The following is a 25,831-nucleotide window of genomic DNA, read 5'->3' as shown; positions in this document are numbered from 1 at the left end:
TACCCAAGAGTCTATTACCACACTAAATCCATAAAGCCTAACACTGACATTCTCACTAGAAAGCGACAAGTCTCCTGTGGTTGTGTATCAACTGCTACTGTTGTTGATTATGGGTGTGTACTGTACACCATTTAGTTCTGATAAGATATACAGTATATAGCTTCTAAAGTTAGACACGAATTAAACAATGCACTAATCGGGGTCAAAATAAGCTTGTTTTACATGTTAAATTCTAGGATTTGTACTGGCTTCATTGGTAGCAAAGCAAGCTACCTGTACGAGTTACGTACAACCATCAATCCCTGCTACTTCCTTCTTAGCTTTTAGGAGCTAAAGTTCTGAGTGGGGAACTGAAAAAAACGTCACATGCCATAGATTGGTCCAAGGAACCGTTTGGATTTGTCGCTTTTGCTATGTCACACCTAATTACCGTAGATTTTTAAAAAAAGAAAAAAAAATAGTTCAAATGTCACGCTGTTGCTTTGTTGCATTTACACAGAAAACGATTGGTTGTCGATCGCTTTGTCGCGTCCTAGTGTGAATGTAGGGTAATCGTTCCCTGAGCACCATACAAATTCATTATTCGTTCCAAGAAATGGTAATAAAAAGAACAATACACTCAAAGAAATTACTGTCTAAAGCAGATAACCAAGGCAATCTAAATTCAGCTAACGGATATGGCACTGCAACTTCATGCATCATAGAAAGAAAACCACAAAGTATCAAAGTTCCAAAAAAGTCTCGAATCAAAACTTATTTAATGACTTAAAACCCCAAATCATATACACTGATGCCCTCATCCTAATCCTAAAATAATCGTAAGTGTCCAGAAGTCCAAGTGATACTATATATATATATATATATATATATATATATATATATATATATATATATAAGAATTTCATATATCAAACTCTTCTGAGGATTTATCAGGCCTACTGACTCAGTCTGTCTCTACCTGACCCTTCTCCAAGTGTATAAATAGCCACTATGAGAAATATGCCAACCTATTTTTAAGACATGAGCTTTCCATATGACAAATTGATATGATTCCCAAATGAGGATATTTCAGAGCAGTCAATTTCATTACTTGGGTCAGATGAAAGAGTAGCCTGGTTTTGTGTTATGGAGAAATCCTGACCAGGATTACATAACGTATCAATACTGGTAATCAGGTATGGGTCCAATACCGTGCTCATTTACCCGATACTCAAGACGCAACATCTGACACGTGAAACGCCCAGGGTACGTTATCGCGCTACTGAATAGCACATATTTCATGATTACTGATGGCAATCGAAGCAAAGCAGACTGGAAACATTGCTTTTCAAAAATATCAAGAGATCTTGTAATACGAGAAACATGACGGAACATCTTATGGCATTTAAACAGTACGTCTGTGTGTGCAGATGAGTATCAGTGAGTGTGGTCATTTAAAATGAGTGCCATGCATTGTGCGCACACTAATGTATTCAGGATTGTTTGCTTGGTTTTTTTTTGGGGATTTAATGCCATGCCATGCCAGCCAGCTACCATGGCTATTTTCCAGGAACATGTGTCCTGGCTATTAACCAGGAAACGTATTAAAATGTAGCAAAATATGAAGAATTTACAAAAAGTTGTTTGTTTTTTTTTTTAAGTTCATACTCAATAAAAATTCTAAAACTAAATCTGGCCTTACTTCATTAGAAATCTTTTCACATGAATCAACCAAATTAAAAAAAGGGTCCTAGAGGAGTTGAAAGCAGCACAGTCCATTAAAATATGCCTCAGAGATACTGGACTTTGGTACAAGGGGCATAAAGGAGGATCTTCACCCTTACAGAGACTAGTGAGTGAGTCTGGAGAGGCGTATTTGGAAATGGGTGTAGGTTATATGGTCCCAATGGTGATCCAAGTAGAAACGGCATTTTCTACCAACACCGAGGTTGATTCCGTGAAGTTTATTTGTACTGCGTCGATCCCAGCCTGTTATTATTAGGAAATTCAATGCTGAGAAGTTTTAATATGATCCAGTGCCAAAATAACTGAATTGGCTTCTGCAGTAAAAACTGAACTATGACTTTTCTGATGGTTGACCACAAAAGCAGCGGACACATGATCGCCAGATTTTGATCCATCTGCATAGGTCGGGTGTATGACGGAAAGCTTTCTCCGATACTTAAAAGTTGTTGGTGGTAATCATTGGGGTGTGCTTGAGATTGTTTTATGTTTTTTTTGGGGTGGGGGGTTTAAAATGAGGCTTAATCCATAGTCCAAACTACAGACTTTATGCCTTGGCTTTCTCTCATACAACAATGAAGACTAAAGTGAGAATAGTCCATGATAAACTGGATTATTATTTTTTTTTTATCAGTTGATAGCTTTGTTTTGTATTGCAGGTCTAACTTGAGACATCTATTCTCCAGACTTCAATTCATGACTGTTTAAGCAGTGGAGCGAGGGTGCAGATCAACTGTCACAGGTGACAGAGAGCACTTCAGTTCAGCGAGCACTGAGACACACACACACACACACACGGTGTAATTCACAGCACTTTGCACTCATTTTAATGACCACGATTGTGGATAGTGATATTCATGCTTACGTCGACCACCCTCGCCCTCTCTATTTAACCTCCATAGAAATCTCAGCATGTACCACCCTGCAGCAACCAAAATAAACAGAGCTAAATAAAATGTGCCATGATGCCCCTGATTGCATAATGCTAAGTAGGTTAGTCATTTCAGTACCAGTATCGACAAGTACTAAGAAAATTGTATTGTGTCTGGGGGGGAAGAAAAGAAAAAAGTATTGATGCATCCCTATTTGTGTAGCATGCAAAAATACAGGGCTAAACCAGATCTCGGAACACGAAGAAGAGGGTTATATTTATTTGGCAACTCTCAACAAATACTTTTCTCAAAATATAAATGATATACAGGGCCGAGGAAGCTCATACATAACCTTCTGTGGTAGTAAAGGTTGCGAATTCAAACTGCAGTACAGCCAGGAAGCTCCTTTGAATTGGCCCTTAATGCTCCCATGCTAAATGTGGCTGCCAAATTAAATAAATATAATTCTAGCAAAAATAGTGTTTTATAAGATAATAAGCTTGGGAAACCCAGGAAGAGCTCTGAAGCTTTGGGACCTGAATAATAATATTATTATGGCACAAAGAAAGCAACATAATTAGTTCAATATTTGGCACTAGTAGTTACATTCTGCTTATGATTCCTGCATAATTTGCCTCGGTATAAATAAACACGTTTAGGTTCACATCATCTGAGAAATATATAGACATATTAAATCAACCAAGGAAACATATTGAAATTGACCTCTAATAAAAACCTGGGCATATTGCACAAATTAGTAGCTAATAAAAATAATCATATTTAAAAATACGGAGCTATATTTACTGCATAATTAAAAGTTCCCCTGACCTAATGTACAATCGAATTCACCTGCCGCTAAAACGTGATCGTAAAGGTGCACTGGCTTTGTATATAGCAGATTAAGCTCTGGCCAAGCCGTTAGCTTTGCATTTCAATACAAACACATGGAAGACGTAAAAATTCAACCACAAACCACTGAGGAAATATGATCTTGGTTAAGAAACCGGTTCTCTATGGTCATATGGTATATGGTCTTTATAACCAGCATATCTGTAGCAGGTGCAGGAAAAAGAACGAACACAAATTCTTACACTTTGTGCGATTATCTCATACTTAATAAACTCATTATTATATATATATATATATATATATATATATATATATATATATATATATATATATATATATATACACACACACACACACACACACACACACACATACATACATAGATATGTTACAAATTTTGGGATTCACACCCCAGTTATTTAGTGAAGTAAGGAAGTAAGGCAGAAATGCATTGCTTGGGACACATAGACCTTTAAACACAGAGGATGTGCAGCCACTGAACACGGGGTCACCAGCCTTCTCAACACAATCAGCCAATCAGAGAAAAGACAAAAGGCAAAAAGGAAAGGAGGAAGGCAAGCAAAAAAAGAAAGCAGTAATCAAATACAAAAAAAAAAAGAACAAAGAAACTGAAAAAAAAAATTTAATTGAAAAAGAGGATGTAAAGAAGGTAAGGAATAGGAGGTAAAATAAACAACCAACCAAAAAATTAACACACAAAGGAAGGAAAAAAGAAAAGAAAGAAAGAAAGAAAGAACCAGAGGAAATAAGGGGGGAAAAAAAATCAAGAAAAACTGAAAGTGGAAGCAAAATGCAAAAAGTGAATACAAGAAGTAAATAAGAAAATAAGGCAAATTAGCAAGCAAATAAACAAAAGAACAAACAAACAAATCAATAAAAACTGGCACTGGAAAAAAGCAAGAAAGAAAGAATATGAGAAGAAAGAATGACTGACAGTAGAAGCAAAAAAACAAATTAAAACAACAAAGTAAATAAGAAAAGAAGTCAAATGAAAAAAGAAGTATGGAGAGAAAGAAAGTGTCAGAAAAATGGAAAGAAAAAAATGTGAGAGTATAAAAAAGAAGGAACAAGGAAATCAAGCAAGCAAAAACAAGTAAAGAAAGATATTAAAGGAGAGAAATAATAAAAAAAAAAACTGGTAAAAAAAAAAAAAACCAGAAGAGGAAAGGAAGCAGAAAGGAAAAAATCAGAAGACAGAAAGTAGAAAGCAAGAAGAAAGCACTAAAGAAAGAACCAGAAGAAAAGAAGAGGAGCTGGGAGAGTGTTGTGGCTCAGCTGCAGCGGAGTTTGGCCAGCAGGTAGGCGACGCTGAGGAAGAGCCAGACGATGAGCAGGTTGGGGCTGAGAGCGAGCAGAGGCAGAGAGTACAGCAGACTGGGCTCTAGCCTCAACTCCCGCACGGGCAACAAGCCACTCAGGTTCTTCTGAGTCACGCCCTCACGGGTACCAACGCTGCAGCCAGGGGGTGGGGGGTAAAGGGGAGGGGCCGTGTTTTTTTTTTTTTTTTTTAAATAACCGCAGCGGGACCAACATTGATGGAGATGGATGACAAAATCAGATATGGATTCAAAATCATAAATAATCGGGGGGGTGGGGGGGGGGGACATTGTAAGGTACGTAGGGATAAAACAAAGGTTTGTACAAGAGGAGAAAAAAAAAACCATTAAATGAGAACAGAAACAAAGGCATATAACAAAACAAAACAGACGATGCAGAGAAACAGGATGAAGAGAGAGAAAGGAAAGAAGAGTAAATTAGGAACAATGTTCTGCTTCATCACTGTGTGCACTCTCAGAAATAAAGGTACCAGACTGTACTTTTCCTTGTCGCCGAGTTGGTATCATTAATGATTACAGCTTTAATACCTGTATGTATCTTTAAACCCTTTAAAGATTATTTAGGGTATATCATTTGACCTTAAAGTCCCCAGGAAATGACAGCTGTGCTTTGATTCCATATGTTGTCAGAATCAGAGTGACATCATGCTGAACTGCTTGGCTGACAGCCAATAGAGCTCAAGATACACCACATAAAATCTAAACCATCTAAACCAACCTGACAGCAGCTTAGTGAGCTGGCTACATATGGAAAATGCAAAGAGCTTAATAAGGAAGAAATAACACACCACAGACCGTGCTGTTATACAAAAATAATACAGCCAGGGGGTGGTGTGATGCAACATAACGCTCGAGTGGAGTGCTTTTGTCTAACAGCATGGTTATACCACAGCGAGTTGCCAACTATTACAATCGATTAATTATTAATATACGAAACATCATTTTAATGATTTATAGTTAGATTTAATGTCGTGGAACGTCTGAGAGACAAGTCAGCTCTCATAAAAGTTACAGCTGCGATAAACAGTCATTCCATCACCAGCCCTCTCTCTCGAACACAAAAACATAAACATCAAGACTTGTGATCGAGCTGGGAAATTTAGAATGTTACAAAGCGCTGCCAACTGGGACTCCTTCTATAAATGTTAAATAAATGTCTCGTAAAAAAAAAAAAAAAAAAAAAAAACCCAAAAAACGTTACCACACCAATGATTATAAGTTGGTTAAACAACACATTTTTATATCCATTTATTATTCATCTAAGATTATGTGGAGCGTCCGTCGTACATGTCCTTGCTACTATAGAAACGAGAACATATTAAAACGAGCGCGTTAATATTAACCTATTGTTCCGCTGTTCTCCAATCAGATCAGAGAATTCAATCGTGCTGTGGTATAAGAGGCTTTTACTTAGTCTTACTGTTGGTTGGAGAAGCCCCGGCGACGTATAAAGACAGATCTGCACTCTAAATAAGTCTAAGGAAGCCACACTGAAGCGAACATTTAAGAGCGCGAAGTCGGTAAAATACTCCTTTCAGAAGTCCATGTCACACAACCGTGATCCCGTACAAATTCCACCATTTTCCAAATGAACTGTAGGGTAAGACCTACCTCTGGGGGCGGGACATATATATATAGTTCTAGAGCGCACTTACTTGGATGATCATGAAATTTTGCCTAGATATGAATGATCAAAAGGTGTCAAACTATAAATTTAGTATGAAAAGATCTTTTTCAGATATAGTATCGTATATCTATATCTATAGTATTGTATATACAGTACAAGTAAATAAAAAAAAAAAAAAAAAAGCTCAGATTTTGATTTCAGGGGCACTTTAAGGACCACTGATGTATCGATAAAGCTTTATAGCTAATTAAAGGTGGACCACATGCACCAAGATGTCCCCTTGATGGTACGACCCCAGCAACAAGGAAAAGTACAGTTTGGTACCTTTATTTCCGAGAATGCACAATGAAAGGCCCAATTAGGAGACAACATTTCCTGCATGTTATTTAAACAGCTTCGAGTCGTGCAAGCTAGAGCATGCAACAGTTCCAGGTCGCTAACGCAGCCAAAACACACAACATCCCTCTTTTCATCCACTGCATTGGCACGATCATGTAATATGACCCAGTAACCAAAAAAAGAGTGCAGCTACAGAACTGCCCAGGCATTTAGGGCTATGGAGGAGTAGAGGGAGTGTGTGGAGAGTGTGTTTTCCCATGCGCTAGAGCAAAACACACTCACACACAGCTGTGCTCTTTGTGCAAAGCCAATGCTGATCACCAGGTGAGATAGGCAGCCTACATGACTTATATAACAAAGCAATCCCGTATCTTGTCTCCTTTCTCTGAAACACACGACGATTAAGAAATCACTTCAGAGAGGATCCAAGAAGGGGATAAAGGGTAGGGTAGGTGATTTGAGATGAAGCCATTCCACCTATACATGCTAAATAAAATGTTAGTTGACCTTTGTAAACTTCTGTTCATTACCACTGATGTGATTTCTTTTATTTATTGGCTCAGCTTCTGCTTTTTTATCTGTTCAGCAAGCAAAGAGCAGAAGGGTGGATCAATAGGAATGGAGAGGCAGGGTGACATGGCTGGTGAAGATAATGTCACTGGACCAAAAAAGGCAACAAGAACAACAACAACAAAAACAACAACAGCAGCAGCAGCAGCAGCAGGAGCAAAATTCAGACGCAGAGACACACGGTGCTTCAGGAAAAAAGATGATGAGGTGTTCAAGACTGCTAATTTTAGAGAAAGAAAGAAGCAGATAAAGAATAAGAGAGACATACAGCAGGGTCTAAAAGTCTGAACCTACTTCATTCTTTTTTAAGCAAATTAAAAAAATCCTTATATAAAAGAGATATTTAATATATCTCAAATTCCAGCAATTTGTGCTACTGTAGCTCTTCTGCGGGATTAGACCAGATGGGCTAGCTTTCGCTCTCCACACGCATCAATGACCCTTGGGCGCCCCTGATCCTGTCTCTGATTCACCAGTTGTCCTTCCTTGAACTACTTTTGGTAGGTACTAACCCCTGCATACTGGGAACACTCCACAAGACCTGCCATTTTGGAGATGCTCTGACCCAAGTAGTCTAGCTATCACAATTTGGCCCCTGTCAAAGTAGCTCAGATCCTTACACTTACCCATTTTTCCTGCTTCCAACATATCAACTTCCAGAACAGAAACTGTTCACTTGCTGCTTAATAGATCCCAACTCTTGACAGGTGCCACTCTAACGAGTTTTAATGTTATGGCTGATCGGGATATATATATATATTTATATATATATAGTTTTGACAGTAATTACCTAGTTAAATGCTTTCATATAGTCTAAGGGAAGTGAAGAAGTATGACTTTCCATTGAGAGAATAACTGTGTAGACATATCCTCTCCTGATAAAGTTGTACACATAAGGTAGCACATCGTGTTTGCGAACTCGACAAGTCGCTGTGTTGTTGGTGGGCTCGGGTATGAGACGTGGTGTTCTGTCTCGGCATCTCAAGTAAAAATATTGCTCGAGACAGGCTAACATCTTTATTTTCTCTCCATATGTTTCACTGCAAGGTGACGTGTTGTGCCAGGAGAGTTACATAACATGCATGTCTCTGATCCTGACTTAGTTTAAACTGCACCAATGGTACACATATTACTAACTAATTAAACTGCTGATGGTAGTGGACTCAGACCTTTTGATCCTCCTGTATCTTGTAAGACTCACGTGGCTGGCACTGTACCAGTACTGAGACAAATTCTTACCTCCGCATACAGTCGAGGGCCTGAGTGAAGACCTGTGGTGCCATGCCATGCTCGTGCTGCAGGATAAGACACTGCTCTAGTGTGACCGACATGGCTGTGCGGTCCTTCGCACTCTTACAGCTTGTAAAACGCACACCGTTTAGCCGCCTGCAGATCTGAACCCGGAAAGGAAAGAATGAATTACACCAGATATAATACAGTGTAATATAACAAAGTAGGGATGTCACGAGAACCCATACTTCGGTACCAAGTCAGTACCAACATTCTTAAAACGTCACGGTACTTGTTTTTCTGCAGTAGCGTAGGTACCGTTAGTAATGAAGGTACCGGGGTCGCAATTCTTCCGGAACTGAAGGGGGCAGCAAATACGTGTAAGTGTTTTAGTCGGTCCACAAGTGGTAAAGAAGAAGAAGAACGCCTACAAGCACACGGGGAAAAACTACAGAAGATGCCGACAAGTTTAGCTCCGCCCCGACTCGTTGAGAGGAACGATGGTAAGAGTCAAATTTGGAAATACTTTGCATTCGAGGCGGACAACAACAAACATATAATTGATGCTGAGAAGCCGGTGCGCAACCGATGCTATCGTTCATCTCAAACAAAGCGAGGAAACACCTGGAATTTGGCGAAGCACCTGAAAGACGATCCTATATTAAGTTTGTATGAGGCAGCTGGCATTGTAGCCGTGAAACCAGCTAACGTTATGCTCCATGTAATGTTTGCGATAGCCAGTTATTTGTTAACGACGCTAACGCATTGCAGTGTTATAAACTACCTCCTAATGGGCCACCATGCATCGCCATTCAGCCCGTGTCCTGTCAGATAAACGTAGCCTCATGTCACTAATAATTATTCAAACGTTCATGCTTTTAATAAATCTTTCTGGCCTGCCACCATATCAGTGAATTTAAACTAATGCTTGCATTCAGAGTATAAGGGGGGTGTGTGTGCGTGCGTGCGTGCGTGTGTGTGTGTGTGCACGTGTTTAGGAGTGAACCTTAGCACTTGTAGCCTCCACTGTTTTATTAGTCATTGTCAGACAGTGTTTGATAACTAAACTCCCCAGGGGGGTTTTTAATTTGGTATCGACTTTGGTATCGAGTATCGTGTACTTTTGGTGGTATCGGTACCGACTAGTAGAATTTTGGTATCGTGACATCCCTATTGCAAAGTCAGTACAGGCTCGGTTTAGACACATACGTTTATGCCTGGTGTGTGCGTGGTAGAGCTTTACTGATTTTGTTCATCAAATCATACAAACACAGCGTTTGCTTTCACTCTAATGATATACAGACACACACATTTAATTACAAATTCAGTCACACTCAGCAATGTAACTACCAAAATGGAGGAGAAGTAATATCTACAACCCTAATTCCAAAAATGTTGGGACGCTGTATAAAATATAAATGAAAACAGAATGATTTGCAAATCTCATAAACCCATTTGTTATTCACACTAGAACATAGAAAACATATTAAATGTTTAAATTGAGGAAATGTACCATTTTAAGGAACAAATAAGGTCATTTTGAATCTGATGGCCGCACCACGTCTCAAAAAAGTAGGCACAGAGGCAACAAAAGGCTGTAAAAGTTAGTGTTACTAAAATTAAACAGCTGGAGGATCATTTTGCAACTAATTAGGTGAATTGGCAACAGGTCAGTAAGATGATTGGGTATAAAAAGAGTATCTTAGAGAGGCAGAGTCTCTCAGAAGTAAAGATGGGATGGAATCTGGATGGAAGCAGATGTTGCTCTAAAACCTGTATATACCTTTCAGAATTGATGGTGCCTTTCCAGATGTGCAAGCTGTCCATTTCATAGGTACTAATGCACCCCCATACCATCAGAGACGCAGGCTTTTGAACTGAGCGCTGATAAAATGCCGGATGGTCCCTCTCCTCTTTAGTCCTCTTTAGTTTAGAAGACGCTGCGTCCATGGTTTCAAAAAGAATTTCAAATAGCGATTCATCTGACCACAGAACAGTTTTCCACACGGCGTTTCTGGATCATGTTCGCACATGGCTTCTTCTTTGCATGATAGAGCTTTAACCAGCATTTATGGATAGCACGACGCACTGTGTTCACAGACAATGAGTTCTGGAGGTGTTTCTGAGCCCATGCAGATTTCCATTACAGAATCATGTCTGTTTTTAATGCAGTACCGCCTGAGAGCGCGAAGATCACGTGCATGCAGTATTGCTTTTCACCCTTGTCCCCACAGAGATTTCTCCAGATTCTCTGAATCTTTTGATGATATTATGTACTGTAGATGATGAGATATTCATAGTCTTAATTTTACGTTGAGGAACATTATTCTAAAATTATTCTACAAATTGTAGACGCAGTTTTTCGCAGATTTGTGAACCTCTGCCCATCTTTACTTCTGAAAGACTCCGCCTCTCTAAGATACTCTCTTTATATCATGTTACTGACCTGTTGTTTAACCTCACAATTAACCTCCGGTGGTTTCTTTTTAGTAACACTTACTTGTCTAGCCTTTTGTTGCTCCCGTCCCAAGTTTTTTGAGACGTGTTGCGGCCATCAAATTCAAAATTACATCTTTTTTTTTTTTTCTTAAAATGGTACATTTACTCAGTTTAAACATTTCATATGTTTTCTATGTTCTATTGTGAATAAAAAGGGGATTATGAGATTTGAAAATTCTTGCATTCCGTTTTTATTTACATTTTACACAACATTTTTGGGATTGGGGTTATAGAACAAACATACTTTCCACAATTCTGATAAAACAGATGTACTGTCATTGGATACTAGTTCAGCCTGAACTATATACATACATATGTCAAACATTTTTGGACACCTGACCATCACATCCATATGTGGTTCCTCCCCAAACTGTTGCCATAAAGTTGGAATCGTATAGGATGTCTTTGTATTCTGTAGCATTACAATTTCCCTTCCCTGGAACTAAGAGGCCCAAACATGTTCCAGCATGAAAATGCCCCTGTGCACAGTACAAGCTCCATGAAGACTTGGTGTGCCAAAGTTGGAATGGAAGAACGTGAATGTCCTGCACAGAGCCCTGACTTCAACCTCACTGAACACCTCTGGGCCGACCTGGAACACAGATTGTGCCAGAGGCCTCCTCGTCCTAAATCAGTGACTGACCTCACTAATGCTCTTGTGGCTGAATGGGCAAAACCAGACAGCTCTGTGCCAAAATGTAGTAGAAAGCCTTCCCAGAAGGGTGGAGGTCATTACAACAGCAAAGGGGGACTAAATCTGGAATGGGACATTCAACAAGCACTTCTGGGTGTTATGGTCAAGTGTCCACATACTTTTGGCTATATAGTGTATAATATATCATAAGACAGTATGGCAAATCAGTCGACCAATATTTATCCCAAAAAAAAAAAAAAAAGATATCTTTCACGAAGATAAAAGATAACGTTATGCTTTCTAAAAACGTTCTATTCATGTTTAATTAATCTTACATCATATAAGTGTACAATAGACCTTAAAGCTTTCTTAGCATATCGTAACTCATAACGAAGCTGGGTTTAGACACAGGGTCAGACAGCCAAACCGTTCCGGGACTGCAAAGAGGTAGTTATTTAGAAATGTGACAAATGTAGTATTGCAGCATTTCCAAACAACAGTAAGTAGAAATGTTCTCTACCTCTGCAGCCTGCCAAAGGATGTCAACGTTCTTGTTTTTCCTGGCATGAACATTCTGACCGAGGAAACGCAAGAGCTCGGGAAGACACGTCTGACTACGGGAACGAGGGAGGCCTAGAAGGAAGAAAGAGAGAAGAGAGAGACAGATCAATGCCATTACTGTTGGAATTAAATGTAACATTTGACACCATTGTCCATAACGTTTTAATAGACAGGCTTGAAAACAGAGTCGGCTAAATCAGACGAGGTAGTGCCTGGATTACATCTTGAAATTCTGTAACCATTTGTTCGTGTTAATCAAATGTTTTTTTTAGTTTTTTTTTTTTAGAGAATAACATGGTGTTCCACAAGGTTCTGTAACAGGGTCTTATTGTTCTTGTAATGGGGGGGCACAAAGAAACATGTGGTGACTCACAGTCATCTGGTAACACCTCCTTGAACTGTTCATAGTAGGAATTCAGACGCCCCAGACTCTCAGAATTAATGATCTCCTGCAAGGACGTGTCCCCAAACCTGGACACACATCAAATTTATGCGCTTTTGAATCCTTGCACGAGTTGTACACAGACATCGGAAAGGTGTGTTTAATTATTTGTAAATAACAGTGTTGACACAAACCAAAATAATAATCATTATTATTATATAAATATAAAACGTTATTATAGGTATTGTTATTACTCCATTACAAACGCAATAGTTTTATAGAACTCACTTCTCGGCTAGCGTCTGCTGCTCGTTGATGCCGACATTGAAGTGAACGGGCTGTACGCGCAGCAGCATACCGTTCTGAATTTCCCGTGGCAGTGCGTCGAACATGGTCCCTGGCAGTGGAATGCGCACGTTAAAGCCGTCGCGGTTCCCCGTGATTACAGGCAGCATGTCCGGAGAGGACATCGACACAGCCTGGGTCACCTTAAACGTTACGTTCCTCAAGTCCATGATCCCCACACTCATGTCTTCAAGCATGGCTAGTTCCTCTCCTACAATGCACACACATATACATCTTACTAGCACAGAGCTCAGCAGACAATATATAAGGGTCGTTCCATTTCAAGCGGTTCAACGCAGGTTGCTCGACTATTTTTAATTTTCCTAAAAAAAAAAAAATTGAGTGATTACTTCAATGTATTGGCACTACAAAATCACCAGTTTTTATTTTATGTGGGAAATAAAAAAATCTAAATTATTTAATTGCACTTTCTTGCCCCTATAAAAAAAGATATAAGTCTCAAACCTTAAATGTTCTGCATGCACGCTGTATTTACCTAGGTATCCCCTAAAAAATTTAAGACTGAGACTCGAATCCTTCCCATTATAAATTGACACTAAAAGCGGAACTTTGAGCAATCTTGAGCAGTACATTTCACTCAGGATCTAAGTCTAAGAAACAAGAATGTGCAAAATGTTTATATACGTCCATGTGCCTTGAGGTTTGTCGTGTGCCATGACACAAAGATGGGCGAGGTAATTTTTTTAAATGGTGGTTTGACAATGCCAAAACATGTAGGTAATCACCGGAAAACAAAAAAATTAAAAACCAACGTTGCAATGTTTTGGACCACTTGAGATGGAACGATCCATAGGGGATTTGCTTAACGGCCCAACAGTGGTTACCTGGCAACCCTGGATTGTAAACTCACAACCTTCCAGCCACATATTCAACCATTAAACTCAACATGCTTAGTTTAAAATGAACCCCCTCAGCTGCGGTGCTTTAGAATTAGGTCAGATATAGGTCATCTGGACATGCATATGTACGTATATACAGTACGAGTGTCTACAGAACACATATAACAACAGTCAAGGTGTTCTGTGTGTTTACCGTATGTACTCAGTAGACTTTCAAACTGAGCAAGCAGTCCAATGGTGTATAGCTGCCTCAGGAAACCGTCGTCACGGAGACAATTCCTCAGTTTAATAATAAAGCCACAAATAAGCGCAGTAAGCTAGAGACGGAAAAGAGGAAACAAAGAAATGCATGTTACGTCATCTACTTCACAACCTTCACACTACTTTAACCACAAAGAACCTTTGGATCACATTTTTAGCCAGTAATTCTAGTGTGCAAACACTCATCAGGTCCGTACCTTTAAACACAGGCTTGCCCTTGTATCAGCAAGCATTAACATACCGAGCTAGCTAGTTATACATGCTGCTTGTATGTTGCATCATCAAACAAAATGTGCTAAATTTAACCATGGAAACAACTTCTGGTAATCTACGACGACAAATGCGGTAAAAATTTTCCATTTGTAAATGTAACTCTCACGTTGAGCTCTGTCTGCCATGATTATTCTTATTTTTTTTTTAAATTTAAGGCAAATTTTAAACTTAGTACAAACTAATATCTTCACTAAGAAAGATACTCGCTGCAAATAGAACACCCCAGCATTGCAAAAGCGTACGTTGTGCCGCACTTTTCCTCCAGTGCACGCATAAATCTCACGGCTGCAAGAGGTCAAGGATGTGTCCCAAACCAAACAAGGCACACTACGTAGTATATCTAAATAGTTATGAGACCAGGTGTCATGACGTACTGTTTAATATGATAGTATGCAGTTTGGGATGAAGCCCCATTATTTGCGATTTTTGATAGTTCAGTGTTATGAGAATAACTTACCTTTATTGTGCTCATTAATGTGGCTGTCACAGTTACTCAGTATCAAATAAAAGAGCAAAACCTCTCAACAATAGCATGTTTTTTCGCCAGCATCATGTCCTGCCTCAGTCTAATGGCACTTCTGTGGTATCATAAGTAATACATAATCTACAGCATTAGCCAGACAGCTAAAATATACGGTCTGGTTGAATGGAAATCACTTGATCTGCAGTGGTGAGCGTACAGGAAGACTTTTGAGGTTAATTATCAGAGCCTTCCGACTAACCCGGGAGGGTTAGCAATGTTATATAGTATTGTCTGGGACTCTTTCACTCTCTCAGTCCATTTTGCTTTGTTTACACTCTGGCGCTCTCTCACCCTCTCCGTCTCCTGATCTCCTGCCAGTCACTTTTTAATCAGACTTTCTTTGTGCCTGATGTTTGAAGATGTATATTTGAGCTAGCATATGACCTAGGCATACAGATTTCCCTTCAAATCTGACCCCCACATCCCTCACACGGTACTGACTGTGAATTATTACTCCAGGATTTTCAAGGCAACTCATATAAGCGAACTATAAAGAATCTTTCTGCCATTAAAATGTTAGCCACAGAAGCGGCATGCGAATTTATTTTATCTAGCCATAGCTAATGTTTGTGATTAACACATCACGTTGGTGGATATGTTGACAGCAATATATTTAATAGTGGCCTAGCCTGAGGATATGACAATATAAACAGAAAGTGTGATGCTGAATTCTCACCTCTCTCTATTTCTGCATACATATAACCTAAAACATCATCAGATTTTCACACTAAATGTAGATTAAATAAACGAGACAAAATTATTATACTTGGTCGTTTATTTCTTGAGGAATATTATCCAATATTATATATCTGTGAGGTTTCAGTATCTGGTGCGACCCCCTTGTGCAGCAATAACTCCAACTAAACGTTTCTGGTAACTGTTGATCAGTCCTGCACGTCGGCCTGGAGAGATTTTAGCCCGTTCCTCAGTACAGAACGGCTTCAACTCTGGGATGTTGGTGGGTTTCCTCACATGACCTGCTTGCTTCAGGTCTTTCCACAACATTTCTATTGAATTAAGGTCAGGACACTGACCGATTCCAAAACATGAACTTTATCGTTCTTTAATCATTCTTTGGTAGAATAACTTGTGTGTTTAGGGTCGTTGTCTTGCTGCATGATCCACTTTCTCTTGAGATTCAGTTCATGGATTCCTTTAGAATTTGCTGGTATAATTCATAATTCATCGTTCCATCGATGATGGAATTGTCCCGGCCCAGATGCAGCAAAACAGGCCCAAACCACGATACTACCACCAGCATGTTTCACACATGGGATAATGTTCTTATGCGGGAATGCAGTGTTTTCCTTTCTCCAAACATAATGCTTCTCATTTAAACTAAAAACTTCTATTTTGGTCTCATCTGTCCACGAAACATTTTTCTAATAGACTTCTGGCTTGTCCATGTGATTGTAAGCAAACTGCAGACGGGCAGCAATGTTCTTTATGGAGAGCAGTGGCTTTCTCCTTGAATCTTGCCATGCACACCATTGTCGTTCAGTGTTCTCCTGACGGTGGACTCATGAACATTAACATTAGCCAATGTGAGCGAGGCCTTTAGTTGCTTAGATGTTACTCTGGGTTCCTTTGTGGCCCCGCAGACTCTTACACATCTTACTCTTGGAGTGATCTTTGTTGGAGCGTAACAATGGACTTGAATTTCCTCCATTTGTACACAATCTGTCTGACTGTGCTTGGTGGAGTCCAAACTCCTTAGAGACGGTTTTTATAACCTTTTCCAGCCTGATAAGCATCAATAACTCTTTTTCTGAGGTTCTCAGAAATCTCCTTTCTACAAGCCATGATACACTTCCACAAACATGTGCTGTGAAGATCAGACTTTAATAGATCCCTGTTCTTTAAATAAAACAGGGCGCTCACTCACACCTGATTGTCATCCCATTGATTGAAAACACCTGACTCTAATTTCACCTTCAAATTAACTGCTAATCCTATACACTTTTCCACTCACAGGTATGTAATATCGGATCATTTTCCTCAATAAATAAATAACCTAGTATAATATTTTTGTCTCATTTGTTTAATTGTGTTCTCTTGGTCTACTTTTAGGACTTGTGTGAAAATCTGATGAAGCTTTAAGTCATTTTTATGCGGATATATATAGAATATTGTACGCAAATTTTCAAGCACCACTGTATGTTCTTAATTCCCAGCATTGTTAGTGAGGATAATAGCATAGAGATGTTTCTGGGCCATTTTGGCAGTTTCTTTGGTTTTAGAAAATGTTAAACAATTGATTACACCAGCGGTCACCAACCCTCTTGCTTGAGAGATGAAACCTTCCTGTAGGTTTCATTTCCAACCAAAGTCTAACACACCTGTTTTAGCTGATCAAGTACTTCTTAAGGCAATGATGGATGGATGGCCAGGTGGGCACGATTATGGTTGGAGCTAAAGTCTTCAGGAAGGTAGATCTCCAGGAACAGGGTTGGTGACCACTGGATTAGACTGTATTTACTACATTCCTGGAGTTTGTGTGCCGATGTTTGTGTATACTCACTGTCTGGCAGAAGACCACGTCTCGGCGGTACTGCACACTGAGGTCCATGGCGATGGTCGGTGCTCTGTCTTGCATTAGCAGGAACACCATTGACTTTTTTGCCTTGTCGCTCATCATAGCCACGCACTCTGTTAGCGTTGTTAGCAGGGGATACAGTGCCTCACTCCACTCACCTGGCACACGTCCATACACACAGACAAGTCAACTACAGACCAGTATTATTCACTATGAAGTACACAGTAAAATCCCTAGTATTGAATTAACACCTAGAGTGTTCATTTGAGTCCAATGGACTTATATAAACACTGTAGGGTGTACATTCAACACTGAGGGTGTTAAATCAACACTGGCGATTTTGCTGTGTAGTAATTAGTAGTCAATATGTAACATATTGGCTTAATTTCTACTGCTACAGGACAACATAAAAAAAACCAGACAACACAAAGCACAGGGAAATAATGGAAAAACGACTCTTTCGTAAACATTTAGCATAAGCACACCAGCGATAAGGGGGTCGATGTGGGGTTGGTGGGGCTCTTACCTGGGTAACTCTCCTCTCTGCTGCTACTGCAATCTAGAGGAGCAACATGCACAGTTAGGACGCACAACCAGCACATACCTTGCCAAGCTCACACAGACAAACACACACACAACCACTGTGGCTCAATACGGCTATCGAGACGATATATGCAAAAACAACCCTCAACTTGGATTTAATAATAAAGCTGCGCTAAATAGTCCGTTGTCGGAAATTATATTTATCCTGTAAGGGTTGTGTTGGATCCAGAGCCTATTCTGCGAACACTGGGTACAAGGCGGAAATACACAATGGATGGATCGGCAGATGCATCACAGGGCACCGTGCACACACGTTCACACCTAGAGGCAATCAACCTACTGGCATGTTTTTTGGTAGAAAAGCAGATAACCCAGCAGAAACCCACATGTTCACAGGGAGAACATGAAGAGAGAGAGAACATCTCCACATAGACAACAACCTGAGCTCAGGATCGAACCTGGGATCCTAGAGCTGTGAGGTGGCATTGCATTACCATGGCACTCTGCCTCATAATCTAATAACTATAAATCTATGAATTGGATTTTCTTGTGCAAGCTGATATAAATACGATGGATGTCCTCACAACACTATGATTCTCTACTCTTTCACCACATCCTGCTTCATCCAAGCACATATACTCAGGCCTTGCGACAATGGGTTGCCAGCTATCCATCTTAATCTTCGGAGACTTTTAAATCTGACCTTCCTTTTCCAGTCATTTCAACTTTCCCTCCTACTTCATATGCTACGGATGTATGGGTGTCAGTTTCTGTTTACTATTACTAACTGACTATTATCAGTTCATTGTTGTTAGAATTATTTGTTTTCCCCAGTATGCTCGGTGTCTGAGTCATGCCAGCCCTCTAGCTGGCACAGATTAAACAGACGTACAGCGACACAAAAACACCCCCAGAGTGTGGGCCAGACAGCAAGCCAATCATTGAGCGAACTCCTGTCACATGATCATACAGTACAAGCTTAGATGAAAGACAGAAACAAAACATGACTCCAGTCGCACAAACGTTTAACACGTTTACATTTAACATTTTCGTATTTGGCACATACAACACACGGACACAGACAAGGTCATGGACCGATTAGCTGCAACAGAGCCAGTAGAAAAATGGATGATTATAAAAATGGAGAAAGCGATGAGGTAAAGATAGAGTAAAGATAGAGTATAGAGGTAAAGATAAAAAGTTCATGCAAAAATAACAACTAATGGCAATAAGCCTGTTGCTATGGCAGCATGCACCCTGATGAGCAGGTGAGAAGAAGGGAAGTGACACGATACCCGAGTGCAACTGTGTGTCAGAGAGAAGAGCTAAGCGGCAGCATAACTAAGGTCACACGTGTGGTATAATTTTACTGCCAAAAGTCAAGATCATGAGCAGGGTTCATTCGGATTTCTTTGCGCTCATGTAAACATGCACTCGCACATGATCAAACACTTCCACGAATGCACTATTTCTCTACTATTTTCCCCACTTACTCCTTTTAGCATGCACACATTCAGCGAACACCCTCAAAAGTCGTTCAACTGGCCAAGCTGGCTACTACATTCTCATTAGTGACGAAACTGAAGAGAACCGCCTACCCCTCTAACGCCTTATTGTTCACACCAGACAGTTATAACATTTGTGGACATTAATAAGTTATGTACATGTAAGTAAGGAATAATCACAACATGCTGTTACAGGAAAATAATCAATGATGGGGTTGTTGTGATGAAGCCCTAGGCACTGACGCTATGGTATTATTACCACCCTGAAGTTGATTCTTTTCCCCAATAATGGCGCATCCTGGATTAGACCACAGCAAATGAACACTAACAATTATTTATTAATCATATCACAGCCTGGTTGAATTCTCGGATCTAATTCGTCAGAAGGTGAGCATCATTTTCGTATAACTGCGTAATTATATATACACGTTTCTAGAGTAATAGCTCATTAACACGGACTTGCAAAGTGGCTGCGCCACATAATCTAGGACTAATGTTAAAAATGGGAGACCGCGTTGAAAATCTGGGATGATTTTCGTTTCCATTTAAAATTGGAAATAAACAGAAGGTTATGGAATTTTTAAATATTTAAAGCAAGGAGAATAAAATGTTCAATATCTTGAATAGTTTATATTCAGAATTCGGAATTACTTCCTCATGCCTAATCTCTTCTATCGAGTGTTCAGATGACACCTTGATCTGAGATTTGATCTGAAATGGATCATAAGCTTTGGCACAGACTTGTGGAGTCCATGCCAGCCCGAGTGCGCACGGTCATTAAAGCAAAGAAGCGGACGTAGCAAACACTAAGAAACGCTGAAATTCATGTAAATATTTCAGAGATTCTATTTTTCCAGTCAAGTTGATATCAATGAAATAATCTGTAATGAAACCTGGTGCATTCGATTAGAAAAGAACGCAAAATAGAAGCATTTTCTCTACTGGTCTACTGGACCTCACTATATAATTCTTGATGTTTTTTTGTGAGGAGACGTTTATTTAACGTTACCAAAAGGAGTCTCGAGTGTCAGCGCTTTCCAACAGTCACGGCGCTTTGCAAAGTTTTCAGGACTTTCTCTGTAAAGTTACAACCGAAAACTGCATTTTTGAGAAAGAGAGCGGAAGTAAAAAAAAAAAAGAAAAAAAAAAGAAAAAAAAGGAGATGCTGGTGAGGGGACGAACCACCCCGATGTCCCACACTGCTGAATCTAATTATAAGATGTTAAAACGCTCGACGTGCAGTTCATTCATGAAATAAACATTGTTATCGTTGACAAATACACACCAGACTGCGCGTTTATACGAAGATAACTGCCTCGGTGTGGATTATTTTCATATAACCACAAGGTCTGTTTTGTGTTATTCCTCATTTAATGAGCAGCAGATCATACTTTTTTTTTTCTGTTTATAGTTACGTGTAATGATGTGGAACATCCGTGAGTGAGTTACAGCTATAAACAACCGTTCCTTTGCTAGCCTCTCTGCAACGTCCTGAAGACTTTCATGCGTCTGAAAGACGTAAACAGCTCACAGCTTCACCTCTGACTTTTACTTTACGGCAATAAATTTGGCTTTGCTGCTTGGAATCGATAAAGAACTCCTATCTTTCTCTGTAGCTAGCTAAACACCTCTACCACATAGAATCTATGGAAGTAGTGGTCATTTAATGCTTGGAAAATAGTCGTTTACCTAAACAATGGAGTGTGACTAGAAGAAAACCAGAATGTGAGCAGCGTGAATTCGATCATGTTTACAAAGGAGAATAGAGCGGTGTAATTTTTAAGTGCTTTCATTTTAACCGTGAGCAAAGCAAATCAAGATATATATTTGAGCGCACGTACTGTATGCGATCTTATACGTAAGTAATAGAAATGACCGTCAGTTTATTATTATGCTCATGACCTTTGTGAAGAAGCCATAGAGAGGCCTTATAAAGGATCCCAGTGAAAGATTATGTGTAAGTAGGCCACCTACAGGCTTGAATTTCTGTTTTAAGGGGACATGCAGGATTCAGAGCAGGCAGGGATGATGAGGACGAAGGTGAAGGCGGTGATGAAGATGAAGAAAACTGCTCCGGTGAAGCCTCTGATGGACACTCATTCGTGCAGATTGGGTTGATCCAGAACGCCTGACACCTCTCGTTACCTTTCTTAGGAACAGCGCTCTGTTGGTCGGCCTGGAACATGTCCTCACCGCTGCTGCGCAATCGTTCTCTCTGCAACAGCTTATCCACCCGCTGGATGATGCACTCCAGACTCTTATCCACGTTCACCCACACCTTCTCCTGAGAGCCAGAGGACAGTACAGAGGATATTTGGTTTATATCCTTGTCATGTCGTGGTAAACTGATCTTAATTACTGCTGCAGCGCTCATCGCTCAACTTCAGTAATACACACATAATCACATGTACATCCACAAGCTCAAACACGCTATATTTCAGCCAGGTATTAGTCTACGAAAAGAAATGGAAACTGATTATTATATCATTTAAATATATATAAAAAAAAATAATAATGTGAAAACACTTATACAAAATAACAAATGTATACTGTATATATTCCTGTATATTACAATGACATATATTAGCCACAGACATTTTAACTCTGACATTGGCTCTAATACTTTGGCTCTAAGTTTGGTTTCTCACGCTGCGTGCAGTTTGTCTCTCGTGGGCACGATGCCACTGGTACTGCTGTTGATTGTGGGAATGCCCTGTGTGCCCAACATTTTTTTTTCTTCCTTTTTTAGTTCTGATGAGAAGCAGCAGCTACATTCCCCCTCTGAAAGTATTGGAACAGCAAGGCCAATTCTTTTGTTTTTGCTATACACTGAAGATATTTGGGTTTGAGATCAAAAGATGAATATCGGACAGTAGATGAGACGTTCAGCTTTCATTTCCTGATATTTACATCTAGATGTGTTAAACAACTTTTGTCCAAACCCACCCATTTTTCAAGTGATAAAAAATAACGGAACGGACAGGTTTCTTGTTGCCCGGGTGTGCCCTGCTAGACTGACTGTTTCAACAGTTAATAGCTGTGAATGTCTACTCTCTGGTTTGAGCCCTGAGTTTTACCTGTGAATACTGCATTTGTGGTTAAAAAGGTTAAACCAACACAAAGAGTCAGTGAGCTGTCTATAGGAGAAAAGCAAGCCATTTTGAAGCTGAGAAAAGAGGGGAAAATCAGAGCCACTGCACAAGCATTGAGCATAGCCAATACAACAACTCGGAATGTCCAGGAAAAGGAAAGAAACCCCTGGTGTACTAACAACCAGACATTGAAAACAACAGCAGTTAATTACGGAGACAGAGCTGTGAAGAAACACCCAAAACAACAGTCAGTGAAATCACCAACGACATCCACATGGCAGGGGTGAAGGCATCACAATCCGCCGTTCGAAGGAAACCACAAGAGCAGAAATGCAGAGGCCATAACCCAAGATGCAAACCACTCATCTGTAGTAAGAATCAGCCAGATTCGACCGCTAAAAAAAGGCTAGATTGGAATTTGAAAGAAATACAGAGATGAGCCACAAAGGTTCTGGAACCAAGATTAACCTCTACCAAAGTGTGAAGAAAGAAAGGATCTGTTCATGATGCAAAACATACAAGCTCATCAGTCAAGCATGGTGGAGGTAGTGTCATGGCTTGGGCTTGCAGGGCTGCTTCTAGAACAGGCTCAATAATTTTTATTGATGATTTAACTCATAATGGTAGCAGAAGAATGAATTCAGAAGGCGGACACATTCTGTCTGTCAATTTATAGAGAAATGCATACAATTAAATTGGAAGGAACTTCATCATGCAGCAAGACAATGACACAAAACACACTGCCAACTCAACAAAGGACTTCATCAGGGGAACACTGGAAGGTTTTAGACTGGCCAAATCAATCACCAGATCTGAATCATGTATTTCACCTCTTAAAGAGAAAACCACCGAAAACAAACAACAACTGAAAGAAGCTGTGGTACAAGCCTGGAAAAGCACCACTAAAGAAAAATGCAACAATTTGGTGATGTCAGCGGGTCGCCGGCTTGATGCAGTTATCGCAAGCACGGGATATGCAACGAAATGACAATCTGTTCCAATACTTTTGCTCACCTAAAAAACTGGGTGATCTGCCACACAGTTGTTTAACACATTTAAATGTAAATATCAAGGATGGAATTCTGAAATACTGATCGATCGTCATATTCATCGTTTGATCTCAAACCCAAATACCTTCAGAGGACAGAAAAAAACAACCCTAAAGAATTAGCCTTGCTATTCCAATACTTTTGGAGGGGATTGTATATAGCTTCTAAAGCTAACTAGTAAAACACAAATTAAATAATGCACTTATCAGTGTGAAAATTGGTTGTTTGATTTATGTTGTGTTTCATATTACTGTACAAGCTACAGTAAACTCACCAGAGGCATCAATGATCTCTTCCTTTCAAGCTTTATTTACTTTGTAATGTCTCTATACACGATTAATGATCGGCCGTATATGACGAGATACAATGAAACCACAGTTGAAGGTTTTTCTTCCATTTTTATTGAACATCAAACAGTAAATGGGACCCAGTCGTAGGTAGGAACTAAAGTTGTCAGTTCGGAATTTGAACCATACAATATGTAACATACTTCAGGCATAGATTTCAAGTAATGGACTAAATTCTGTCCCTAAATTCTTCCAGTTTGGCATCAGTAAGTGCTCTTACCCATTCCTCTTCGTGCCAGTCGGCATGCAGGGATGAACGGTTGTTGCTCCACTTGGCTAGCAGTGTATCCTGGTCATTGCGTAGCACCACGTGCTCCGAGTCGGCTGACGGCGAGCTCTTGGAGGCGATGTACTCTGGCCTGGCGGCGTTTAGGGCCTGCACAGCTGACGCCAGTAGTTTACAGTCACACACAGTCACAAGCTGCCGTGTCTGCGAGGAGAAATTTAGAGCTATAAAACCTAAAAAGCATGAGAATCAAACACACGCACCTATTCTTCATTCCTATTTGTTACTGATATTACGATAACAAAAGAAAAAGCATAAGAGCGCCCCCACTGGCTGTTCGCTCTTACTGCCTATGACAGCTACAGATTGCCTATATGCAAATATATTATTTCAGATGCCTTGAGAAAATAATAACCACGAAACAACATGCCATGATAAACATGATAAACGATCACGATTATAACTGAAGTGTGTCTACTTGCTCACCTTGTCTGCCAGTATTGTGAGTGTTCTCTCCAGGCCGTTGGCGGAGCGGTCCTTGGCGGCGCGGGAGAGGCGCTCGGCGTAGTAACTGACCTGAGTCTTCAGAGTGTTGATGTGTGAGATGATCTCTTTGGCGTGGACGATGTCCTGAGGGATGTACATGATGGACTGGGAGCTGCTCAAAGAACTGCTGCGTGGACACAGGAGGTTACACGCATTAGAGTCAATACAGATTTGTATGACCAGACAAGTGGCAAAAATCTGCTAGACGGCATTTCATAATATTATTACCAAGAATGCTTCAGATTCATCAGTGTCATTGTATTTATAAAATCTCAAGTGTGTGTGACTGATTGCAAACAAGTAAACGTGGAAATCATGACATATGGCAAAGCTGAATTTTGAATGCCAGGATTCCAAGTAAAGTAAAAATGCAGTTTACGTTCTAACGTACATTTAGTCGTTTTGCAGGCACTAACATCCAAACAAGGCTGGAATAACCCAGTCTAAACACAGAGCTGTTGAGGGTTAAGAGTCTTGCTCAAGGGCTTAACAGTGTATCCCAGGATGTCCTAGGATTTGAACTAGCCAACTCTCTAGCTCTTACCCTATAACGCTCTAGCGCTAACCCACTAGCTCGATCCTCCTTGCCTTAATGCACTAGTCTTAACTGTCTAGCTCTCACCCTCTAGCCATATCCGTCTAGCCCTTACCGTCTAGCCATCTAAAATTCATCTGTGCTGAGAAGGTGCATGGAATTTATTATTATTATTATTATTATTATTATTATTATTATTACTACTATTATAGTTAAAGGGGTTTCTGGCTGCAAAACCTTTTGAGATTCCCGGTCCTAAACCAAGATTAATTGTTAAGAAATCATAATGATATAAGAATATAGGGCACATGTTTAAAATGCATACACTACTTTAAACGTAAAAAATGATATACGTCCTTGTCACCCCAATTGTAATCAGCCAAAACTTGTTTGATGTCCAAAGCCACAAAGCTCGTGACCATAGATAGTGGTGAGGCAGGACGACATTAATAACAACATAAGCTCAAACAAAATTAAGTCGAGAGGTTATCACACCTAATTTAGCCCACAGCTCCTATCTGGTGTATTTTTTTTAGAATAACCCTAA

General features: G+C 39.9%; 1 protein-coding gene across 4 annotated transcripts in view; it reads right to left on the bottom strand.

Moving 5' to 3' along the window:
• The window catches only part of inpp4ab (inositol polyphosphate-4-phosphatase type I Ab), an 82,759-nt gene that overhangs the window by 5,055 nt on the left and 51,873 nt on the right, over nt 1-25,831 (bottom strand). Inside the window, exons 13-23 of one of the 4 annotated variants that reach the window (XM_053638932.1) lie at nt 24,690-24,876; nt 24,198-24,407; nt 21,635-21,773; nt 17,968-18,000; nt 17,427-17,599; nt 14,042-14,165; nt 12,932-13,199; nt 12,635-12,732; nt 12,221-12,333; nt 8,577-8,731; nt 3,788-4,916 (exon numbers count right to left, since the gene is read on the bottom strand). In XM_053638932.1, coding sequence (XP_053494907.1) covers nt 4,736-4,916; nt 8,577-8,731; nt 12,221-12,333; nt 12,635-12,732; nt 12,932-13,199; nt 14,042-14,165; nt 17,427-17,599; nt 17,968-18,000; nt 21,635-21,773; nt 24,198-24,407; nt 24,690-24,876 — 1,681 coding nt within the window. In that variant the 3' untranslated portion in view covers nt 3,788-4,735. Of the gene's footprint in view, nt 1-3,787; nt 4,917-8,576; nt 8,732-12,220; nt 12,334-12,634; nt 12,733-12,931; nt 13,200-14,041; nt 14,166-17,426; nt 17,600-17,967; nt 18,001-21,463; nt 21,774-24,197; nt 24,408-24,689; nt 24,877-25,831 lie in introns of those variants that run through there. The other 3 variants (XM_053638931.1, XM_053638929.1, XM_053638930.1) reach the window with 3 other exon arrangements.

Source organism: Ictalurus furcatus, chromosome 12, assembly GCF_023375685.1.
Source record: "Ictalurus furcatus strain D&B chromosome 12, Billie_1.0, whole genome shotgun sequence".
Taxonomy (NCBI): domain Eukaryota; kingdom Metazoa; phylum Chordata; class Actinopteri; order Siluriformes; family Ictaluridae; genus Ictalurus; species Ictalurus furcatus.
This window is presented reverse-complemented; position numbering and strand designations above follow the sequence as displayed.